Source organism: Babylonia areolata, chromosome 18 (assembly GCF_041734735.1).
Source record: "Babylonia areolata isolate BAREFJ2019XMU chromosome 18, ASM4173473v1, whole genome shotgun sequence".
NCBI classification, from domain to species: domain Eukaryota; kingdom Metazoa; phylum Mollusca; class Gastropoda; order Neogastropoda; family Buccinidae; genus Babylonia; species Babylonia areolata.
In genome coordinates, this window is record NC_134893.1 from 40,253,180 (window position 1) to 40,275,821 (window position 22,642).

A 22,642-nucleotide genomic window follows, 5' to 3' on the forward strand; every position below is an offset into this window, starting at 1 on the left:
CACTCACAAGTCACAATCCAAATGAGTCTTATTTTATGTAATCTCCAACAATGGGGAATTTTCATTTGCATCCACTGAACATGTTAGTAAACATACTTTTTTGTGAGTCAGACACTCGGACATGCTGAAACAGGATCATTTTCATAAAAACCATGATTGATGCCATCAACTAAAACATACTACTGTTAGTCAACAATCTATCATTTCATGATTCATTACAGATGCATGACACACATATGCATACATATACATCTATATACATCACACCTTTCTTTTTTCTTTGTGTTTGTTAATTTCCATAATTGAAAGATAAAGCTTTCAAACATCTCACTTGTCTTTCTTGTCTCCTTCCCAGATAATTTTGTGTCTTTGTTTTTTGCTGTGTTTTTTTTTCCACCACCAATCCATTTTCCCTGCTAAATGACTGAAAAATGCCATCCACAACATTACCACTGAAAATATTTGAGATGATTTTACCAGAGACTTTCCTCTTGCTCTTAAATTGTGCATAATAAGTATATAGTGCTGAATTTTGCGCAGAGACAAATCAAAGCGCCTTCACACCAGTCATTCACACGCTCACATAACTCGGAACTTGTGAAACTATCTTGGAAAGAGATGGGTTTTAAGGCCAGATTTGAAAGAGCTGAGTACTGAGACCTGATGAAGCGGAAGAGAAAGTTCATTCCAAATGAAAGGTCCAGAGACAGAGAAAGAACGGCAGCCAGCAGTGGAGTGTTTGAATCTGGCTATGCGCAGAGTGGATCCGAAGCCGATTGTAGAGAGCGAGATGGGGTGTAGAGGTAAGGGCAGCCACAGAGATAGGAAGGAGCAGACTTGTGAATACATTTATAACATTGAGTGCTGATCTTGTACTTTATTGTGTGTGAGACAGGGACCCAATGGAGATGATGCAAAAGAGGAGTGATGTGCCGAGATCTTTTCTTTCTCAGGACGAGTCGGGCAGCAGAGTTTTGTATGCGCTGAAGGGACTGAACGGATGAAGCAGGCAAACCAGACAATAGAGTTACAGTAGTCAAGGGGTGAGAGAGTAAGAGAAACAAGTCAAGGTGTTGCGTCGATGGACAGATATTTCTGAATGGAACTAATGCTCCATAATCGACAATAGCAGGACTGACAGATCTGACTGATAAATTTTTGCATGGACTGTGTGTTGTCAAGGACAACGCCAAGGTTCCTGACTGAGCTGGAAAGAGGGATGGATGTACTGCCAAGTTTGAATGAATCGGTTGTAATGGAAGAATGGTTTTGTTTAGTTCTGATGATGATTACTTCAGGTTTGTCTGAGTTCAATTGTAATTTATTTAGAGTCATCCAGTTTTGAATGTCCAGGAAGCAGTCATGTTTCTTGCAAGAGCAAGGACAAATTTTCAGGGGCATCACTTTTTTGAAGTTGAGTGTCATCAGCATAAAAATGATGACTGACATTGTTGTGGTTGATAATTTCAGCAAGAGGAGCAGTGTACGGTGTGAAGAGCACAGGGCCTAAAACAGATCTCTGTGGGACTCCGTGTTTGACTTATACGGGTTCACACTGACAATTGTCAACTATGACAGACTGGAATCGGTCGGTGAGATATGATTTGAACCAACTGACAGCAGTGCCACTGATACCAAATGTTAATGAGACGGGGAAAAGGATTGAATGGTTTATCATGTCAAAGATGGCTGACAAGACGAGAAGAGCAAGAAAAGACGCTAGCTGTAGATTGTTCAGGATGTGGAGGAGAGTGGTTTCAGTGCAGTGCTGTGGTCAGCATGATAGGAAGACTGAAAAGGGTGAATGAGATTTTTGAAACAAAGGTGGTTGCTGAGCTGCTTCAGGGCAGCTTTTTCAAGAAGATTGGACAGGAAAGAAAGGTTAGAGACTGGTCGATAGTTTTTCAAAATATTCGAGTCAAGATTGAGTTTCGTCAGAAGAGGCCGGACGATTGCAGTTTTGAAAGTGGATAAACATTCCAGTGAGAAGGGATGAGTTGACAATATTGAGAACTTGAGAAGAAAAGTAGTTTGGCTTCGCTAATGAGATCATATGTTTGTTTACTTGTTTTCGGAAGATTTGTGGACTTTCAGTTTTGTTGATCACCATCACTGTACCAATTGGCGACACTTGTGTTTTGGGATTCGAATGTCTTGTGTGTGCCATGGGGCGGAAGGCCTATCAGGCAGCATGCGGGTGGTGGGGGGTGCATGTACATCAAGCAATTGAGAGAGGACAGTGTTGTAGTGTGTTGAGACGTCAGTAAAGGAAGAAATTTCAGCAACTTGAAAAGAAAAAGTTTTGATGTTGATAGATTTCAGGTTGTGATGAGTAACGGATTTAAAAATTTTTTTTATTCTGGTAGGTTTTGAAGTATTAAGCGAGAAAATAACTGCAGAATGATCAGAAGAAAGTTCGTCATTTACAGTCACTGATGAAATAATTACGGCATCAGAGTCATGTGTGATGAGCCAGTCCAAGCATCAGAGAAACACAACAGATACCACGCTTGTAGAAAAGGTTTCGATAGGACAGCTAAGATACCAGCTGCCTTTGCAAACAGTGTTTATATTCTTAAACTAAGACACTTTATTGTCACTGCATACAGTTTAACTGAAAATCCTCTGAAAGTACCAAAACATATCAACATGTTCCAAAATTATTGGACAACTTTGCAAACACACAAATACATACAATATACACACACATATAGCATCTTGAACCAGACATTTTGCTCAGCAATAAAGACAGCACTTTCCAGTTGTGTGGCGAAACACATAAACAACCTTTTTTCCATGTGAAGGCATGACAACCACCCTGACAGGAAATTTTAAGATGACAAACACACACCCCTTTCTCCTTGTGAAGGGAAGGAGAGAAGGATCTACAGGACTGACAAGAAGGGCACCCTGGTCTTAACTCGGTACAGACAAAAGATACATAGACATCCCCTGCCAATGCTGCCTTGAATGGGTGAACATAAAGTGAAAGAAAAAAAAAACCCCTCTCCTGCCCAGCAGATCACAAGGTCGTCTTGGAACATTCAAAACGAGCAGAAAACTGTAATGATTGAAAACCTCTGTCAATATTTAACACACACCTGAAGATGTTCATAATTTTTTTCAAATGCCCTTCCCCACCCACAGGGCAACTAAGCATCTCTGAAGGTCAGAGCCATATCAGTGAAAACACGCTCTGTTGCCTTCATGTTTATCCTCAAATTCATGATGACTTTTGTTTAACTTTTCAGTGAATGACATCTATCTCACTCAAATTTCTGTATCAGTGAACACTTCTTCCCAGTCCTGTTCCCTTCTTAATCCCCATCCTAAGACGTCCAGTTCTGTGAAGAAGACCCATAAATCATGATGCAACCAGATTCATCCACAGCCATCCTACTTAAGTGAGCTTCAGATTTCTTCACCACAAAGTAGTTCATCATTCAGCCACATCTATTCAAACCACTACGTACTTTAGTTTCCTACACACTGAATGTGAAATCATTGCACTCATTTCTAGTTTTGTAAAACTCAACTAAATGAACAACAAACACTGTCTAAACATAACTGTGTTCCTCAATGAGCTTGGTTCTGGAATACGAACAGCACACCCCCACAGAGCTGTGCAGATTTTACACTCAGTTTAATGGGGATCACTACAACAAGCAAGCTAACTGGTCGCAGTTAACACTCCATGCTGAGTGAGGCATGTCAATGAGAGCTGTGTACTAGGGGAGGAGACAGTACAAGTGTGCAGGGCGGACTACTTCATCATAGTGCTTTGTATTCCACTCACTGTCAACACATCAATGTCTTTCATTTCACCAGCACTAGGCCACAGGTCTCAACTTGTTCAACAGAAAAGAAATCATCCTAATCATGACATACAACTAAAGCAATCCATCAAATGTAGAGATCAGATACAGTGTGGGCTACATGATTCCGCCATGTTTTAGTGTGACTGTATACACATGGTTGTAAATACTGGTCCTGATACTATGTTTATAATTCTACACAGAAATAAAAAAATGACAAATGTGAACACAGTGATAAATGTTAAGAATCTTCATGATTTTTTATACTGTTTTTCATAACCCGAAATCAAAATTAGGCACATAACAAAACTTTCAATAAAACAAAATAATTTCAGAATGTTTAGTTATTGACCAAGAATTTTGTTTCAGTTTAACATGTGAACAGAATCAATCAGTATATAATTTTCTAAATGATTTCATTTGTTTGTCAAGAAAAACAAACAAAAATACCAGAACTTTCATACTGATTTTCAATACTGCAATTCCCCGTTGAAAAGAACAGATGAGTGTTTATAATGACGTTATTAAATCATAATACTGCACTGATATTGCACAGTTGTGGCTCAGTTCACTTGAGTTTTGATATACAATCTGGAAAAAAAAAACATTGCAAATACACGTATGATGTTTTAAATTCAGTCCGAATCTGATGGAGGAAAAATTTGTATAAAAATTTGTATTGCAGATATCCATAGAATATTCTCAACTGAGATCTGAACATGACGAAGTTCAGTACTGCCAAGATATTACACTATGGTGTTCACAGCATTTTTATCAGAACTAACCATAAAAGCCCATGGGCCAATGTACAAGCTGTATATTTCATCACCAGTTTCATCATCTTACTTTAGAATAAAAGAATCAGTATGCTACAGAATGAGCTAACCAAACTAATTCTGAATTGTTTCATATTATCCATGACAGTTTTAAGGTGAGACTAACCAAAAAACCCAACAACAAATATTTTCCTTCCTAAAGCACCCCTACATATACACATACACACAGTATATATATACACACACAATGTTAGTATTATCATTATTCGATATTTGTTTAACATAAACAAAAATCATGTTCACCTATTCAGTAAATGTAACTAATCCAGCTGGTTCAGCAGGACAGCTAATTCTTTACATTTTTCACTCCAGACAATTATAACACAGAGATGACAGATGGGTGGGGGGCTGGGGGTGAGGAGGGGATCGGGGAGGGGGGGGGCTTATAAATTACAGCTACAATGCAAGGTGTTCAGAGAAGGGACTGTGTGGGAAAACTCTCACAACTCCCATGTGATATGACAACTATCACTCCTTTTTTTGCTTCAAATGGGAGTGTGGGAAGGTATCACTGCTATTTGTTATCATGCTCTACTGGAATTCTAGGAAGAAAAAAACAAAAAAAAAAAAGAAAAAAGATTTCCAAGAGACTTGTCTGACCCAATGCTGCCTGATCTGACATGACTTAATTCAGATGTTTGAATTTTGAAAGAGCTCATAAAAATCAAGTCAATCATATCACACCATGCTCGGTTTGTAAGAATACTCCAGTTTTATGTGAATAAATGAATAAATACAAAGTCAACTGACACCCTGAAAGTTACAATGGCGTGTTACAATCACTACAACAGAATTTGAAACCTAAAGTACTTGTATTTCCTGAAAAAAGACACTTTTCAACAACGATAAATATATTACCAGAAACATGGATGCATGATATACATCAATTGAAAGGAGCAACTGGAAAGATGTTTCCATCACACAGCATTTGATATAAATAGTTTTGCCCAAAACCTTTGATTTCTACCAGCAACCCTGTGTAAAGTATCTTCTGGTCACTCAACAAAGGTATATTTAGTAATTACGATAACTAAAGATCTCACAGCGGATATATCTAATCATAATTTATCTAATTTGACACCAAGCCTGATCCACATGTCTAGTGTATGCAACTGTTGAAAACATTAAAATACTACTGTGGTCTACAGACCATGGCCTAGCCAACATGACCAAGGATAAAAAAAACTGTCACACATAAACACACACTTCCACAATGTGAAAAACACATCTGCCTACAATCAAAATCATTACACATAAATGCACTCTTCCACAACACAAAATACACATCTGTCTACAAGCAAAATCAATTCTCACTCGCAGCTCCTCCAGTTTTAAACAGTCTGACAGCGAACAGACAACATGTAAAAACATTTTTAAATCCTCAAATAAACAGCTTAAACAAAAAGAAAAAGAAAACTGTTTGCAGCTATGCCTCCAAGTCCATTTCATGTATGAAAATTTAAGCACAGTTCATAAACAGTGAGAGGGGGACTAATCTCAGGTCCATTTGCATAATATAATAACGATTTTGACTCTGATTCATTTTGAAAAGACAAATGGTAATACTACTGTGATCTTACTTCTTCAGAATTCATAAACAGGTCCATATCTGCCATGCTACTTGCTGCTATTCTTTAATAATGAGTATGAAACAAATGCATCAAGATTAAGTCCAAAGTTCAAACTGTACAGAAAAGGCAACAAGGTTAATTCCAGTGAATTTAAACTGTACAGAATTGGAATGTTCACAACTCTGGGCAATATCCTACAAAAGATTTCTCAACTGTGTTATGCATTCAGGTTCCTGGTCACCATTGACAAACAGTAATCACTTCCCACACTGTTTCACACAACTATCTTAGTCATGCTTTGAGTGAAAGCAGTGTTCAACAAAGAGAAGATTCAATCAATGACCACGTTGAAGTATCTTTGAGTGTATGTTACTTAACAGCAAACATTTAAAGTGAACTGCATGTCAAAAATGAAATAAGAGAACTGAATCAAATTTGTGATTGTTCGTAAAAAAAAAACCCAACCCATATATATACTGAAAAGAATGCATAGCTCATAGCATGTGGGTATTTCTCTAAACAATAATGGCTGAGACAGCGGGGATGTAACTTTGGCAAGACACTCTCCACTTTTATCAAAGTCTCGCTCAGTTAGTTGGGACAACAGTTACCTTCTCTGCTGTTCTGATGGTCACAGCTGGACACAAGTGACTATCATACATACATGAAATAGTGAAATGATAGCTGCAGACAGGCCTGTAAACCTCTGATATGTCTGAGAAAAGAAGAATGTAGAAAGTAGGAAACTGAGTACTGGCCTGGGGGTGAGAGAAGGGAAGTGTACACCATGACTTCTTCACGTATTAACATATCTGCTTCATCAAAACTAGTGGTGATGGTAGGAGAAGAGGAGGGATCAACCACTACCTGAAACCCAGAAACTGGGAAGGGGGTAGTGGGGAGGTGGGGGAATGATGAGCGCTGAATGCAGCAGAATAACAAACAATACTGGCTGCCTGTAGTGTTCTGCTGAAGGCAAAAAACAGTATCTCCACATATTTTGACAAGCATGAAAAAAGTGATAATGACAATCTCTGTGATAAAAACGAAAAAAATAAAGTCAGCTGAAAAGCAGACATTTGGCATGCCTGAAACAAGATGCAAGAGAACCGCTATGAATTATACATTAAAATCAATTTTTTTTAGATAAAAAATATCTTATCAGCAGACATTAAACAAACAAACAAAAAAATGCTGACCACTTCAACATATAAGGACAACCTAAGGCGGGGAGAATGAGGTATAGCATTGGGGTAGGGTGGAGGGTAGCAGGAGACAACAAAAAGACTTTATTGTGAAACCATAAACTGACAGGTTATATTCACCTGACCAGATGCTAAGTGTAAGTCATACTCATCAGCATTATACCCTGAAACTATCTCACGAATGGAAGAAGAAAAAAGCAACGGGAATGGCATGTGCACTGCAAAATACAGATTCCTCTTCTCTTCTTTCCTAAAGCAGCAATCACAAACTTTTTTTGTATTTCAGAAGCGTTATAAACGTCAAAGATTCCTTTTTTTAAAAAAATTTTTTATGGCCATCATGGCAGTGAATTCAGATCTGCTGTGTCTAGGCTTCCACATAGGAAGGCAAGGCCAAATCCTCTTATTTTGCCATTTCATCTCCCCAACTAAAGTCAGGTACCTATTCACACTTGAGTGGAGTGAGAAAAATCAGTGTGAAGTGCCATTCTCAAGGACAAAACAACATGCCAAAACAGGGCCTCAAACCCCGATCTCTGAAGAAAGAGTCAAGTGCCTGACTTTGGCATGGCACCTATTGTAGTATTAAACTCCTTCAGTCAGTTCTCTTCTCAGACCAGTTCCACAACATTTTAACCTTCATGACTAAATTCAACACCATTTTCTTTGACTTGTTATATCAATTGTAAACAAATTCATTTTGAGTAATCTTCTGGATTCTTTGGAGGAAGGTGGCAGAATGGCTAAGACACTTATCTGCCAATACAGTGTGCGTGAGGATCTGGGTTTGAATCCTACTCTTGCCCTTTCTCCCAAGTTTGACTGGAAAATCAAACTGAGCATCTGGTCATTCAGATGAGACAATAAACTGAGGTCCCATGTGCAGCACACACTTGGCACACCAAAAAAGAACCCATGTGAACATATGTGTTGTCCTCTGACAAAATTCTGCAAAAGAAATCCACTCTGAATTGCCCACAAATATACATGCACCCACTCTGGGCCTGCCTAGGCGCATTGGGTTAAGCTGCTGGTCAGGCATCTACCTAGCACTTGTGGTGCAAAATATATGGATTTGTCCGAACGCAATGACATCTTGAGAAACAGAAAATGAAACAGGTTTCTTCAGCCAACATGAGATTTGCTGTGCACATGAATAAAGATCAGCTCTCCCAGAATTTCCCACTATTTCAGATCAGGTTTCTGGACAGTGTAGCACAGAAAGGATAAAACATGTTCAACCTCTGCATATGATAAATCAATGCTTCACTAAATAGACTAACAAATATATGATACATAAAAGAATCACAATGTATGTTGAATGAACCCATCCACACATCTGTTGTCACAGCATGGTCTATTTTTGTTCCTTATCATTGATTTCTGTGTTGTATATATGGAACTTGTGCTTTAGATTTCTCTAATTTCCTATTTCTTTTCTTATTTTCTCTTATTTGCTTTTGTGCTGTCATGAATAGACTACTATAATTCTCTTCTCACAGGCTATCCATATATTCTTCTTCAGCGAATTAAAAAACTTTAAAACAATGCTGCCCATCTGACTCTGAGATTCCCACATACTCATCACATTTATTCCCACCTCTGTACTCTTCACTGGCTCCCTACTGAAGCAAGAATCAAATACAAAGTTGCATGTCTCTGCTATTCTACTTTCCACTCAACAGGACCTACCTATCTTTCTGACTTAATCAGTGCTTACACTCCCTCAAGAACTCTCCGCTCTTCCTCGGACTTACCTTATGAAACTCCTTTGCATCAATGCAAGAATCTATGGTGAATGTTCTTTCCTCTTTGCTGCTCCTCATATCTTGAACACCCTTCCTCATCATAACAATGCATCTGATCCTATCTCTGCCTTTTGCTCTTCATTAAAAATCTTTTTATAGCCTACCTATAAGAACTCTCAGTTTCCTTCTTCTCCAATACCATCCTTATCCACTCACTTTGGATGCATGGTGAATGAGAGGGAGAGTGGAGGGGGAAGAGGGGGTTTGAGAAAAAGTGGTCATGATTTATGTAATCTGTATTTTTTTCTTTAAGGTAAAGTGCCCTGAGCTCTTCAAGAAAAAGGGTGCTATATAAATGTACATCATTATTATTTATTGATCCATTGCTTGACATGTTCAGTGATACAGAAGTTCTTTTCCAGGTCACAGTTTACTGCAAAACCACACTAAAGAAAGTCCTGCACTTCTGATGAACAGCAATCCATTTTGAAGCATGAATGTCACAATACATTACATACGTGAATGTACAACAAGGACTTCAACTGCCCTACATGTACAGTGGCTAGGTCACATGCCATACAATAAATCATAAAAACCAACACCCTCAAACATCCTCTCTTACCCTTCACACATGCATACATACACTGGGCATACACACACAGACAGACAAAGCAGAACCTACACTCTTCCATATTCAAAATGAGGTATGAAAAACACCCCACCTATGCATTAACATTTAACTGCTTCTCCTCCACAGAGAACATAACAAAATCACCTTTTCTTTAATTCATGCCATATTTTGGGGAGATTTGTTGTTGTTTTTTTGCAGGGGGGTGTGGGGGGCGGGGGCAGATAAAATTACAAAAGTAAATGCACAGCAGAACCAATCAGCCCACTTAAAACTGCCAGATTTTGATGCCCACCAAATGTAATATTTAAATGTGGAGACAAACATTGTTCCTTCTTTTTGAACGCCAACTGTAAAGAGTAAACACAACTGTCTGAAGGACTTGAAAAATGGCTGATGATTGGCAAAATATATTTACACCATGTACGGATTAGTAAAGCACAAGATGTAAAATTCCCTGGAAGAATGGTGAATGCAGTAACAACCAAGACCAGTCTCACAAATCAGCTGCATGTATATATATATATATCTATGATATATATCACCAAGCATACAATAAACAGCAAAGGATAAGTGAGGCAATGGTGAGAACTTTGGATTACACTGCCTGCAAAACAAACCACAATGAAAAACTAGTAACAGGCTTGACTACACCCAGCCACACACACACACGTCTCACTCTTCTCCTCACTCATCAGTTTGGAGATGAAACCTGTTCTGTATCTCCTCCGCCAGTTCGAAGTTCTCAATCCCATCAGCGACTAGAGCTTTCAGGAGCTGGCGAACCTTCATGTCGTGTGTGTCTCCGTCACCCTGCGGGGGCATTCTGCTCCAGTGCCTCAGAGTCTCCAAGATCTGCATGTAGGCATTGTTGGGGTAGGACATCTGCTTCTGTTCCATGGTGACTGAAGTGACACCCAGCAGAGCCATGAGGTTGGTCCACTGGAAGCCCAGCCGTGTGGCCAAGAAGGCCAGCCCTGCGTCTGACAGCAGACCTGTGACAGGAGACACAGTGCGCATACTGATCATGCAGGCCAGTGCTCTTGTCACCAGTGTGATCTGGGACACATGTTCCATCAACAGTGATCTTGTCACTGGTGTGATGTGGGCCACACATTTCATCAACAGTGATCTTGTCACTGGTGTGATGTGGGACACATATTCCATCAACAGTGATCTTGTCAGTGGTGTGATGTGGGACACATATTCCATCAACAGTGATCTTGTCAGTGGTGTGATGTGGGATACACATTTTATCAACAGTGATCTTGTCACTGGTGTGATGTGGGACGCATATTCCATCAATCTGACTGTGCTCATGTACACAAAGCACACTCACTCACAAGCACCACTGAAGGAATTGAGTGGCTGACAACTTGTAAATCACAGAATGCACCTTCATTGTTACATTACATACAGTTAAAGGATGTGTGCATACTCCGTCATCAAGTTACAGTCAAATGATATAAATACAAAATCCATCATCATTACATTACAAAGGACATACACTTTAAACTGTTGTATAGACACATGCCCATCCATATGCGTGTGCGTACACACACACACACACACACACACACACAAAACAACAACACAAAAACACACATGCATGCACATACACTCGCTGCTGACAGTCTCCCACCATAAGCATTTCCTAGCCCTAACAACAGAAGAAAACACAAAAAGTAACACAGGGAAACTGACCAGGTGGACCATCTGTGCTGTCCTGGGTTGATTGCAAGAAGTCTGTGGCTGCTTGCATGTGCTTCTGAATGTCATCTTGGTAATCTGCTCACACACACATATAGGGAAAACACCATGTAATTGTTTACTATAAATGCAAGTACACATTTTTTTTTAATTTTGAAATTGGATTCTTTTGTTCATAATGAGGACACAGGACTTAATATTTTTCAAGATATGATATATTCAGATGGTATGGATAAATACTATACAGTCTGCTGGAAAGACATAGAAAGACAAAATGAAATATTGTAATGTTATATATTTCAAACTGGTCTTTATTAAAGTTAGCTAGTTATGTGTTAAATAGTCCAATTGGTTGTTTATTGTAGGTCCCCACATAAACCTCTTTCCAAATAATAATCTACAGAAGTAGTGCTTACAATATTTAATTATTGATTTTTTTGTTTGTTTGGTTTTTTTTGTCCAAATCCTGCTTCCCCCATCCCGCCTCTCACACACACCCTTCCAATATTATGTTTTTTCTTTCTCCAATCACTGACACTCACCCTCTCCATTTTAGCATTTTAGATTTTGTACTCTATCTTTTCCACATTCTGTTCTCTCTCTCTGTCTGTCTGTCTCTCCCCCCACCCCCCCACCCCCCCTCCACCTCAACCGCCCCCATTTTCATTCAAATATACAGAAATGTCGATTTCTAATTAATACTAACAATCATCATTATGACAGGAATGATAATAATCCAAATAATAATAATAATATCATTTATTTTCAGTCCAATATCATCATCTTTGATGAACAGACTATAAACAAATAAACGAATGAAATATGAAATATTGTAAACATTTTACACACACAAATAAACCTGTTAATGTTCTAAAGAAACTATTAATTTGCAACCAAATTCCATGAAACCTCCACTGTGACACTCTGAATGTCTGACTGTATCATAAATACTGCTTGCAGTTTCCTCTACATTTATTCACTCCTTCAAAAAAGATGTTTCACAACAACAGTTACAAATCATCATATCATTACTATTATTATCATTCAGTTATATGTAATGTTGGCGTGTGGTGCTACCGTGGTTGAGTGGAGTCTGCTAATGTTGTCGCACTCGGATGAATAAAACATACACAGACGTCATCTGAGTTGCTCTCTTTATTGTTTTCTCTTTCAGTGCTCTGGCTCGACTGCCTCCTCTCTCACATTCTCAATCTCGCGCTCTCTCAGATTCTCAAACATGCGCATTGTGTGCATTTGTATCTGAACACTTTGTTCACTCTCTCATAAATATAAATATATACATACAGATATGTATCCCCATACCTTTATCCAAAGGATAGACAAAGCAGACAGGCACTGTCTCCTCCTCATACTTGCGACACCAGCGAGCGACGTAGATGCCCCGAGGAATGGCCATGCCCATCACCTCCCCGGGGTAGGAGAAGGGGGAAGGGTAATGACGTAGCAAGCAGTGGCTGCAGATGAGGCTGAAGGCAGGCTGAATGAAGGGCCAGTCCTGAAGCAGCTGAAGCATTTCCTTCCGAGTCTCCTTCAGCAGGAACCACAACTCCTGCACAGACCCACGCAGCCCACTGTTGCAGCCTGTTTGTACCCCCAGAGTGTATGCCTTTTCTCAGGAACACTACATAAGTACATGGCTAACATTAAATCAATATCTATAGAATAATTTTTTTTTAATATCATGTTTGATAATTGCATATTTCTTCAATTATTGACCAATGATTTGCTCCATATGGTGCTGAAGCACATGTTGTGACTTCAAGTTCATTTTGTCATGGAAAACACAAATGACACTTTTTTTCCTTTTTCATTTACTGTCAATAATTAGTATGTTGATAACAGTCAAAGGGTTGACAAGCACAACAGCTGAATGGTAAACACATGTGACTTCTCTCCTGTGATTAAGGTTCATGGTCTAAACTTGTACGATGACTGGAAGACACAGGTACATTTTTTTCAGTCTCCCATGTCAGCATTATGTGTATGCACAAGCAGAAGTTCAAATATGCACATTTAAAAAATCTTCCAATAGTACCACATTTATTTTTTAAATAAGACAAAACTTTGTTCTTTTTTTAATTAAAGGAATCGCAGCATAACATTGTAACAACACAGCATAATACCAACCTGTAAATCTGTGGATCCTCTGGCACAGACAGAGATGATGGTGCAGTTCCCTGCCACATGGCACTTTCGCGTCACTAACAACAAAGAGTGGTTCAGACGAGCCAGGATCCCGTGCTTCCAGTTTTGCCTCTCTGACACATGCTGCTGCAGACGTACTGACAGCTTCTCAAAGAAATAGGGAGGTCCAGACCTGGGGAACGTCACCTGAAAGCGTAGCTCAAAGGTGTTGGGGGGTATCTCCGCTGGCCAGATCTTCAACAGATTCGGGGGACTCTCTTTGGCAAAGAACCATGGGAACTGCAGGATATGGGCAGACCCCACCCGTGATGGGTCATTGTCGCTGGTCACCTCGTAACACAGATCAAACTTCAGCATCAGAGACACAAAGATGTCCAGAGCATCGGAGGACAGGTGGAAATGCAGTAAGGTGAAGTGAAGCATTTCATATGTCATGACACCTCGACGAACAAAGTCCTCTTTGAGAATCTCAAATCTGGAAGCAGACAGTCCTACTTTGTTGCCAACAACTTGGTCAAACTGGACAACTCTCTCAAAGTCATGACGAAAGACAGCTCGAAGCATCTCAATCAAAGTTTCTGGACGATGGAAAATGATTGTGTTCAAGCGTGGGTTGTCATGGAACCAGATAATTTCCCCAGTAGCGTGCAGGTATTTCAGGACCATGGAGATACTGCGGTCAGCAGAGACCCCTATGCTCATCAGAGACTGCTTAACAGAGGCCATGACAGACACAAAAATATTCCTGGCCTGTTCCATGCTAAGGATAGGAGCAGACTCATCTTGTATTTCCAACAAAAACTTGTACCAGGATTCAGGTAACACAAGGTCCTCGTATGTCCTGACGATGGTGACAAGCTCCTGCTTCAGGTCTTCCACCCCTGCCAGCCCCTCCGCACAGCTCACCACATACACCATGTCTGGTACTTTGCAGCGGTTGTTTTGCATCCGTTCCAGATAGCTCAATTTTTCTTGCAGACGCTCAACACCCAGATCTCCAAATGTTCCCCCTCCTTCTTCTTTCCTTTCTGGTTGCTCTAACAGAACTCGACAGCGATCAATTTCATCTTGTAGCTCTTTCAGCTTTGCTGTCTCTTCTTTCTGTATTCGATCAATAACATTTCTACTTTTGTCAGCCACTTCTTCTTCGGTGCAGAGATCAGAATGAGTGCCCACCAGCAAAATGGTTGCTCCTGGTGCACGATCCATGATGGCATCAAGCCAGTGACTGATGAACTCATCAAACAGAGCAGCAGAGTAACAACTGAGATCAAACACCAGCAGATGAAGAGCTTCAGGAGTGAGAAACATGTGATGGGCAGCCTGGTAGATATGATGACCACCTAAGTCCAAAATCTGGACACGCAACTTTGATTCTGGCTCCCACAAGTGCCGCTCTAAAACCCATGTGCGTTCATGCTCTTCAGTCAACTTGGACCGGCCCAACATCAGTGCATTTCGCAGACTGGTCTTGCCTGCCTTCACCGCTCCAATCAGGATCATCTTACGACGATGTGTAGCTTCACTCACTCTCAACTCTCTCAGAAAGTGGAAGAGGGGGCCAATGCCTTGATCACAAATTGCTTGAGGTGGTGAGCGGAGATCATTCCCATGAAGGGAAAGGCCATCCGTTTCCACTAGTCCTTCAAGACGATCCAGCAAAAGAGGAAGTTCCTTCAATTTGTTGTTCTCCAATGAGAGGAACTGCAGTTTGGACAAATGATGGATCTTCTCTGGAATGCTGCTCAACTGGTTGGAACTCACAGCCAATGATACAAGAGAAGTCACCTGACAAAGTTCATCAGGGATTTCTGTCAGACGATTTCTGTCAAGTCCCAAGTGGATCAATGAGCTCAGACTGCCAACAGCAGCTGGCAATGTTTCCAGGTAATTTTCGCTTAATTCCAGATGGCTCAAATTCTGCAGCTGAAAGAGATTATCTGGCAATCTCAGCAAAGCATTGCGTTGCATGTTCAATGTAGTCAGATGACCAAGACCCAACACTTCCTCAGGGATTTCTGTGAAAAAGTTGTCACTGAGGTTCAGTGACTGCAGGTCTTCCAAGCTGAAGAGAGCAGCAGGAATCTGTGAACACAGCCTCAGAGCTCCTGCCAAGTTTACACTCTGCAGTTTGACACACATTCTCATTTCTGAGGACACATGTACAAGACGGTTTCCTTTCAAATTGAGCTTCTCCAGACAGACCAGGTTGCCAAATTCATCTGGAATCTTTTCAATCTGCTGCCAGCTCAGATCCAACTCTGTCAGATCCACAAGTGAGCAGACACCCTGCGGGAAATCCTTCATTTTGCCTCTGGGGTAAAATTTGCCAGAAAGATCTAATTTCTGAATCTTCTCACAAATGGCAATGTTTTCAGGCAAACTTTGAAGAGTGTTTCCACCTAGATTCAGGAAGCGCAAGTTCACCAGCTGCCCAATATCCTCACCAACATGCTCAATGTCATTGTAGGCAAAGTTCAGCTCCTGCAGATTGACTAGGCTGAAGACAGGATGAGGGATTTCTGTGAAGTAGTTAAAGGACAGGTCCAAGCTGACAATAAGCCTGCATTCCACAAAACATGCTGGCAAGCGACACAGGTAGTTTCCAACAGCATGAAATGTTTTCATGGAGGTCAGGTTCCCCAGGGCAGTACCTCCCACAGGAAAGCTGAGGAGGCGAAGAAAAGGCAGGTGGAGGGTATCCAGGGAGTAACTGTACAAAACACGTGGCACCCAACCCTTAAAGGCACCCTCAGGGACCTTCAATGTTTTAGTGTTCCCATCCTCATCATTCTCCATGAACTGTTCCAGCTCCTCTGCTGCTGCCATGGTGATGACTAAAGCTGTCTGTTGTAAATATGGAGCCTTTCAGTCAGTCTGAAATCGACAAGTACTTTTGTTGGTAATGTGCCATCTTACTCTAATAAAGGTGTGAGAAATTGGGAAGACATAGAGAGAGGGAGGGCTAGTACGTATACACAACCATATCTAGATTCTTTTTTTTTCTTTTATCAAAACCCAAATGCCATTGCTCTACAAGAACTTTTGAATGATTTGAGATTGCTGCAAGGCCATACCTAAGAGAAGATCTTGCATTCCTGTCATGTAATTATGGCATTCAGACTATAAATAAGAGCAGAAATGTTCCACTGCCTGCATTATATTCCAGTCAAGTAATCGTGGCATTCAGACTCTAAATAACAGCAGAAATGTTCCACTGCTGCATTAAAATCCCTTAGGACCAATCAATATACATTCTCATTAAAACTACTGCAACACTTCAAACTGCCATAACATTCTGGGCAGAATGCCTTGTATCAGTATTTCACCAGTGGACCGGCATTCCTCATTTATTCTCCACTTTTTTAACATTGAGAAACAAACACATCTGTGACCAGTTAATGTTATTACAAGAATATATACATTGCAAGTGTGGGAACACCCTTGCTGCTCTTGAGTGCTCCGTTCCACAAAATGTCCTATCTTAGGCTCCTGTGATATACACTATACAGGTTCAGATTCAGAACTATGTGATACTGGGCATCTTTCAAGTTATGATTGTGGCAAACAAACTCAGTTTAGATCAGTCTGGCTTGGAGCCCAGCCAACTGCATTCTGGACATAACAGGGATGAAACTTATCATCTAACATAGCACTAGCCTGCTAGGACAAAAGCCTGTCAAACAAAAATTATGTTTAAACTGGAAAAAAAATTGGAAGAGAAAATTGGACCTGCTGTCATATTACATCAGATAAACCCAGAACATAACTCACCAGAGGATTTAAATGGTTAAGGCTGAAAAAAAAACATCATATTTTCTGGTAGGATTTTAAATGACTAGCTCCACTCATTTTTCTGTCACACTGATCATCACGAATATAGAACAGGTCATGATGAAAATTTCTACAATACCTGAGTGGTCAGTGCACTGAACTTCCATCCTTAAGGTCCATGGTCAGATTCCACACATCTCTCGTGGGTTTGTGGTGGAGATTTTCTATCTTGCAAATCAGTACATGTGGAGGTCTGTTAGGGTCTGAAATCATACCCAAAGCACACTGTTGATCAGATACATATCAATACCTTATCAACTTTTTTTTTTTATATTTGTGTGTGTGTGTGTGTGTGTGTGTGCATGCGTGTGCAAATGTACGTGTATGCATGCATGTTGGAAACACAAACAAATCTGGTGTACATTGTCTCTCAAAATGGAATGTGGCTGCTTCTTGACTTTGATTGTTAAAATTCTTTTTTGAAAAGTTAATAAGTAAACCATCTACACATGTAGAATCCACAGCACAGGAATGCTAACGGAAAATAACATATCTTTGATACCTTTTTTTTTTAATTATTAAGTACTGAATAATTACTTCAAAACTGAACTTTTTTCCCCCCAGTGAAATTCACATATAACTACCGTTTTCTTTTTAAATTTGAAGTTACAATCTTGTGTGATATACAGCATCCAGTTACAGTTCATAACAGTTTTGTTTTCTTCTTGTGCCATCACTTCCTTACAAAGTGATCACCCTGCTGCACCTCTCTTTCCTTTCAATAACATAATTAAGTTAACCACCCAAGTCTCTTTTCCTGCCTGCATTACATCAGGCACCATCTGATCACAAGTAAGATAGCATAACATGAGAGTAATATACACGCATCAAAGCTGTTTGTGTCAATATATTACTAACACTGTAACAGATTACTTCATTAAATTATTATAAGAGCACTTCATTACATGTAAAAACCAAGTTTCAAAAATATGTTACATATGATGTGGAGTGATGGCCTATGTGGAGTGATGGCCTAGAGGTAATGCGTCCGCTTAGGAAGCGAGAGAATCTGAGCGCGCTGGTTTGAATCATGGCTCAGCCGCCGATATTTTCTCCCCCTCCTCTAGACCTTAAGTGGTGGTCTGGACGCTAGTCATTCAGATGAGATGATAAACCGAGGTCCCGTGTGCTGCATGCACTTAGCGCACGTAAAAAAAACCCACGGCAACAAAAGGGTTGTTCCTGGCAAAATCCTGTAGAAAAATCCACTTTGATAGGAAAAACAAAATAAACTGCACGCAGGAAAAAATACAAAAAAATTGGTGGCGCTGTAGTATAGTGACGCGTCTCCCTGGGGAGCGCAGCCCGAATTTCACACAGAGAAATCTGTTGTGATAAAAAGAAATACAAATACCAATACACAAAATAAGTAATAAGCAAATATATATAAGTGATGGTTCAGTTATCCATATATAAACAGTGGACACCAAGATACAACTGTATATGGGTGGGTTTTTTTCCAAACAACTAAAGATGGCAGAGGAATTTGGAACTGTTTGACACAAAGAGGGAAAGTCATTTTATATGGACGCTCCAGTCCAAAACAAAACAAAAACAGAGATAAAAAGAATGTATGCCACTGGCAGCTAGAGAGAGTGCTTGTGCATATCCACACTATTTTGTGGACTATTTCATGGATGAATTTTAAATCTTACAAACCAATGGAACTGGTGTTAATTCAAAATAAAAGCTTTTTGTACAGAATATGGAAATTTTAGATCACAAAACATGCAAAATGAACTTTAAAATTTACAAAATAATTTTCAAAAGCTTGAACACCAATATGCGCAAGATCCTGATAATCAAAATACTTTAAAAAATATATATAAAAAAAAGAAACAAAGAATAAACTTGAAATAATATATCTGGAAAAAGCTAGGGGAGCACAAACAAAGGGAAGGGCTAAGTGGGTTGAAGGTGGAGAACATAACAAGATATTCTCTGGGCTTAGAAAAAACTCAAGCAAAACAGAACACAATGATTATACAAATACAGAAAGACAATGGTGAAATTATCACAAATCAGTCTGACATGTTAAAAGAGCAAGCACAGATCTACACAATGCAAAACTCTATATCAAGCAAAGCAGAAGAGAAAATGAAAGAAAAAATTAGTGACTTTATCAAATTTACTGAATTCCCAAACTTACATGAAGAGGAACTAGCAGCATGTTATGGCACCATAAGTGGAAAAGTAACAGGATCAACATTAAATCACATGAAAAATGGATCAGCGCCCTGTAACAATGGCCTAACTGTGGAATTTATTAAGTTTTGGGCTGCACAAATAAAAACTATTGTTACTGATTCATTTTATGAATCCTTGGCAAACAAATAAATCAAGATCAAGTCAGGTATCTACAGGGGTTAAATATTTCAACTGTAATCTGAACCACAGATGATGTTATCAATTATTCAAATGTAAGTAACATAGGCTGACAAAATGTGACACATATAAAGTAGTGGGAACACAAAAGTGTGTAAGTTTTATTTTGAGTTTATTACTATGATCACAAATCAAGATCAGCCAATATCTGGGTTATGCACGAAGCAACAACTTGAAGAAAATGCTGCATTTAATCAGAAATTGTATCTGTATTGTGATCAACACATGCTGGAGTATGGCTCATCTGTCTGGGACCCTCCACTGAGAAGAACACTGACAGACTGCGTCGTACAGCGTCGAGTAGCTCACTTTGTCCTGGGCAGGTACCTGAACACCTCAAGTGTCAACGAAATGCTAGAGTCATTGAGTTGGCCCTCTCTGGAGAAGCGATGAAAGACCTCCAGGCTCTCGATGCTGTACAAAATTTATTCCAATTAAGCCCACTGTTCAAACCTCAAAAGGAAACTTAGCCCACTGCTGTCTCACCAACGCCAAGGACACAACGAATAGTATTCCATCATCACCACCAGAACACAGTATAGAAGCTCTTCATTTTTAGCTAGAATCACCATAGACTGGAACTGCCTGCCCCAAACAGCGGTGGAGGCTAAAACGCTGGACAATTTTTTGTCAAGGGTCTCAAGGCAGTAAACAACACTTCCAGTGCACTATCCCTCAACCCCACTCCACTCCCACCCCTCTACCTTCTGTCCCTCCTCACCCCCCAATTCCCCTGAACAGCAGTGGAATGATGCCACCTTCACCTCTACTTCTTCTTCACATCAGCAAGATACACCAAATACCCCCTCCCAGTTTACGTTGCCAGAATAATCAATTTATATGATTGTAGGCCCTCAACAACGAAGAAGAAGTAAAGACGGGCGCAATTGCAACCCATATCAGTGTTCGGTGGGTTATGAAGACACGAAAATACCCAGCATGCATGAACCACGACAGGGTCATCGGCAAGTCGATGTTGGTCGTGTAACGGAAAGAAGAAGAGGAGGAATATTGTAGTACTTTCTATCTGAACAGAGTATGTTTCAGCATGATGAATACGTGTGACAAGTCACGTACTCTGTGTTTTGCCCCAGCGATGTCGGCGAAACAATCGTTAGCCTTTTATCTCTTGCTCAAGTATTTGGTTGTTCTATTTTCTGTGGGCGAATCCAATGAGTCGAGTTGAACAGAGTAAACCTGAAGAATCAAAGCACCAGAGTTCACGTACAACCTATTTAGGGTGTCAACGTCATTTGTCGTCTGCTTCACATCAATGATAATTATTTAATCATATTTAACCTTTGACAGTCAAACACCTGTTTTTAACTGTAGGAATACACGATGGTGGGGTACGTACAGTTCAGTTTGACTGTTACCGTGTCTACGTGCTGGATCTTATGCCGGCTAAAAAAAAGAAAGTTGGGAAGCCAGACACTTTTCTGTTTTCAACTTGTTTGGTGTTGACTTTCTCACGTCAGCTGTCTCACTTCCGGCCTTTGTTTTCTGCCGATGTGCTCTCCCTTTGCGGCTTCTTTCCTTCTTTCCATTGACGGACCACAATCAAAGGTTATTCACTGATGGGGAGGGGGGGATCTGCAGGGAAAAGCACGAAAAAAAAAGAAAGAAAGAAAAGGATCTTTATTTTGCAGCGAAATTTAAAAAAAAAGAAAAAAAAAGTAAAAGGACCTTTATTTCGGCTAGCGAAGTGCTCCCCGAGGATAAACCCGGACGGGCACCGCAGCTCCACGAGCTCGTCATTTGCCGCTACTACTAGGCGGTGTCGCGTTGGCCCTGTGAACCTTTGTGCTCTGTGAAACTGCATGTTCAGTGCATATCTGTTGTGCATGTGGGTGTGGGTGTGTGTCTGCATGTTTATTTACATGTATTTGTTTATTCGTTACCATTATATTGTTGTTGTTATTGTTTTTATTTTCATCTTTTTTATTTTATTTTATTTTTATTTTTTTTAGAATCTATATTTATTTGTATTTTCCGCAGTTTATTTTATTTCATTATCTATCTGCTTACTTTCTTTTTTTCCCTCAAGGCCTGACTAAATGCGTTTGGTTACGTTGCTGGTCAGGCATCTGCTTCAAGCTGCCAGTCCGGTCAGTGGCAGACGGTGTGGTGTATCATATATGGATTTGTCCGAATGCAGTGACGCCTCCTTGAGTAAACTGACCCGATCCATGATCCCTACACTGAAAAAGAAAAGTATTATTTCCCTACATCCAATCTCTTTCTCAGTTTCTTTGGCGGTGGTTCACTGGTTGTAAGCATCTGGCAGCCACTGTGACACCCTCATCACAAAGGTGCCAGCAGTATTGGCCTACACAGCTGTTGTCCAAGGCAGTCCAGTCTCGATCTGATTCTACTGTTCTTGGGAGGAATCCTGCTTGTCTGTCTTGTGTCCTGCACCGCTGAGTAGATCTGGGGCAGCTGTTCTGGATGAGCTCGTCGTTGTCGCAGCGGTGTGGGGTTAATTTGTGCCTCAGGGAGGGCGTGTTTTCTTTGTCAGTCGTGCTGCAGTTTGGACAGCGTAGCCGGCCTTGTCGTTTGGCGTCCCCGTTGTAGACTGGAGCCTGTGGGCCATTTGGGCTGATCAATCATATCAGAGACGCTTCACGTGTTCAATCTGTAGCGCCTTGCTGTGTGTCGTTGGACTGATTCCAGACGGTCGCCGGACTGCAGTGGTCCTGTTTTTGGTATGGATCCCAGACTAATGATGAAAATTCGAGTACTGG

The 22,642-nt window shown here is 40.3% G+C and overlaps 1 protein-coding gene across 1 annotated transcript; it reads right to left on the reverse strand.

Annotated features, from left to right (window-relative positions):
• Positions 1 to 28: 28 nt before the first annotated feature.
• LOC143292775 (malignant fibrous histiocytoma-amplified sequence 1 homolog) lies at positions 29 to 21,390 on the reverse strand. The gene is made up of 6 exons (XM_076603339.1): positions 21,256 to 21,390; positions 17,593 to 17,716; positions 13,662 to 16,556; positions 12,837 to 13,083; positions 11,508 to 11,591; positions 29 to 10,798 (listed from the first exon to the last, which is right to left on the reverse strand). Exons 3-6 carry the CDS (start codon positions 16,506 to 16,508, stop codon positions 10,491 to 10,493), a joined length of 3,486 nt encoding a protein of 1,161 aa, XP_076459454.1. The 5' UTR covers positions 16,509 to 16,556; positions 17,593 to 17,716; positions 21,256 to 21,390; the 3' UTR covers positions 29 to 10,490.
• Between the last annotated feature and the right edge of the window lie 1,252 nt (positions 21,391 to 22,642).

Bases quoted from the DNA above. Each gene is read 5' to 3' on its own strand.
- LOC143292775 (XM_076603339.1), bottom strand. From the start codon at position 16,508: ATGGCAGCAGCAGAGGAGCTGGAACAGTTCATGGAGAATGATGAGGAT. The intron at 13,084-13,661 runs GTTGGTATTATG...GGGTCTGTGCAG, and splicing joins GAGGATCCACAGATTTACAG to GAGTTGTGGTTCCTGCTGAA. The intron at 10,799-11,507 runs GTCAGTTTCCCT...CTCCTGTCACAG, and splicing joins CAGCACAGATGGTCCACCTG to GTCTGCTGTCAGACGCAGGG.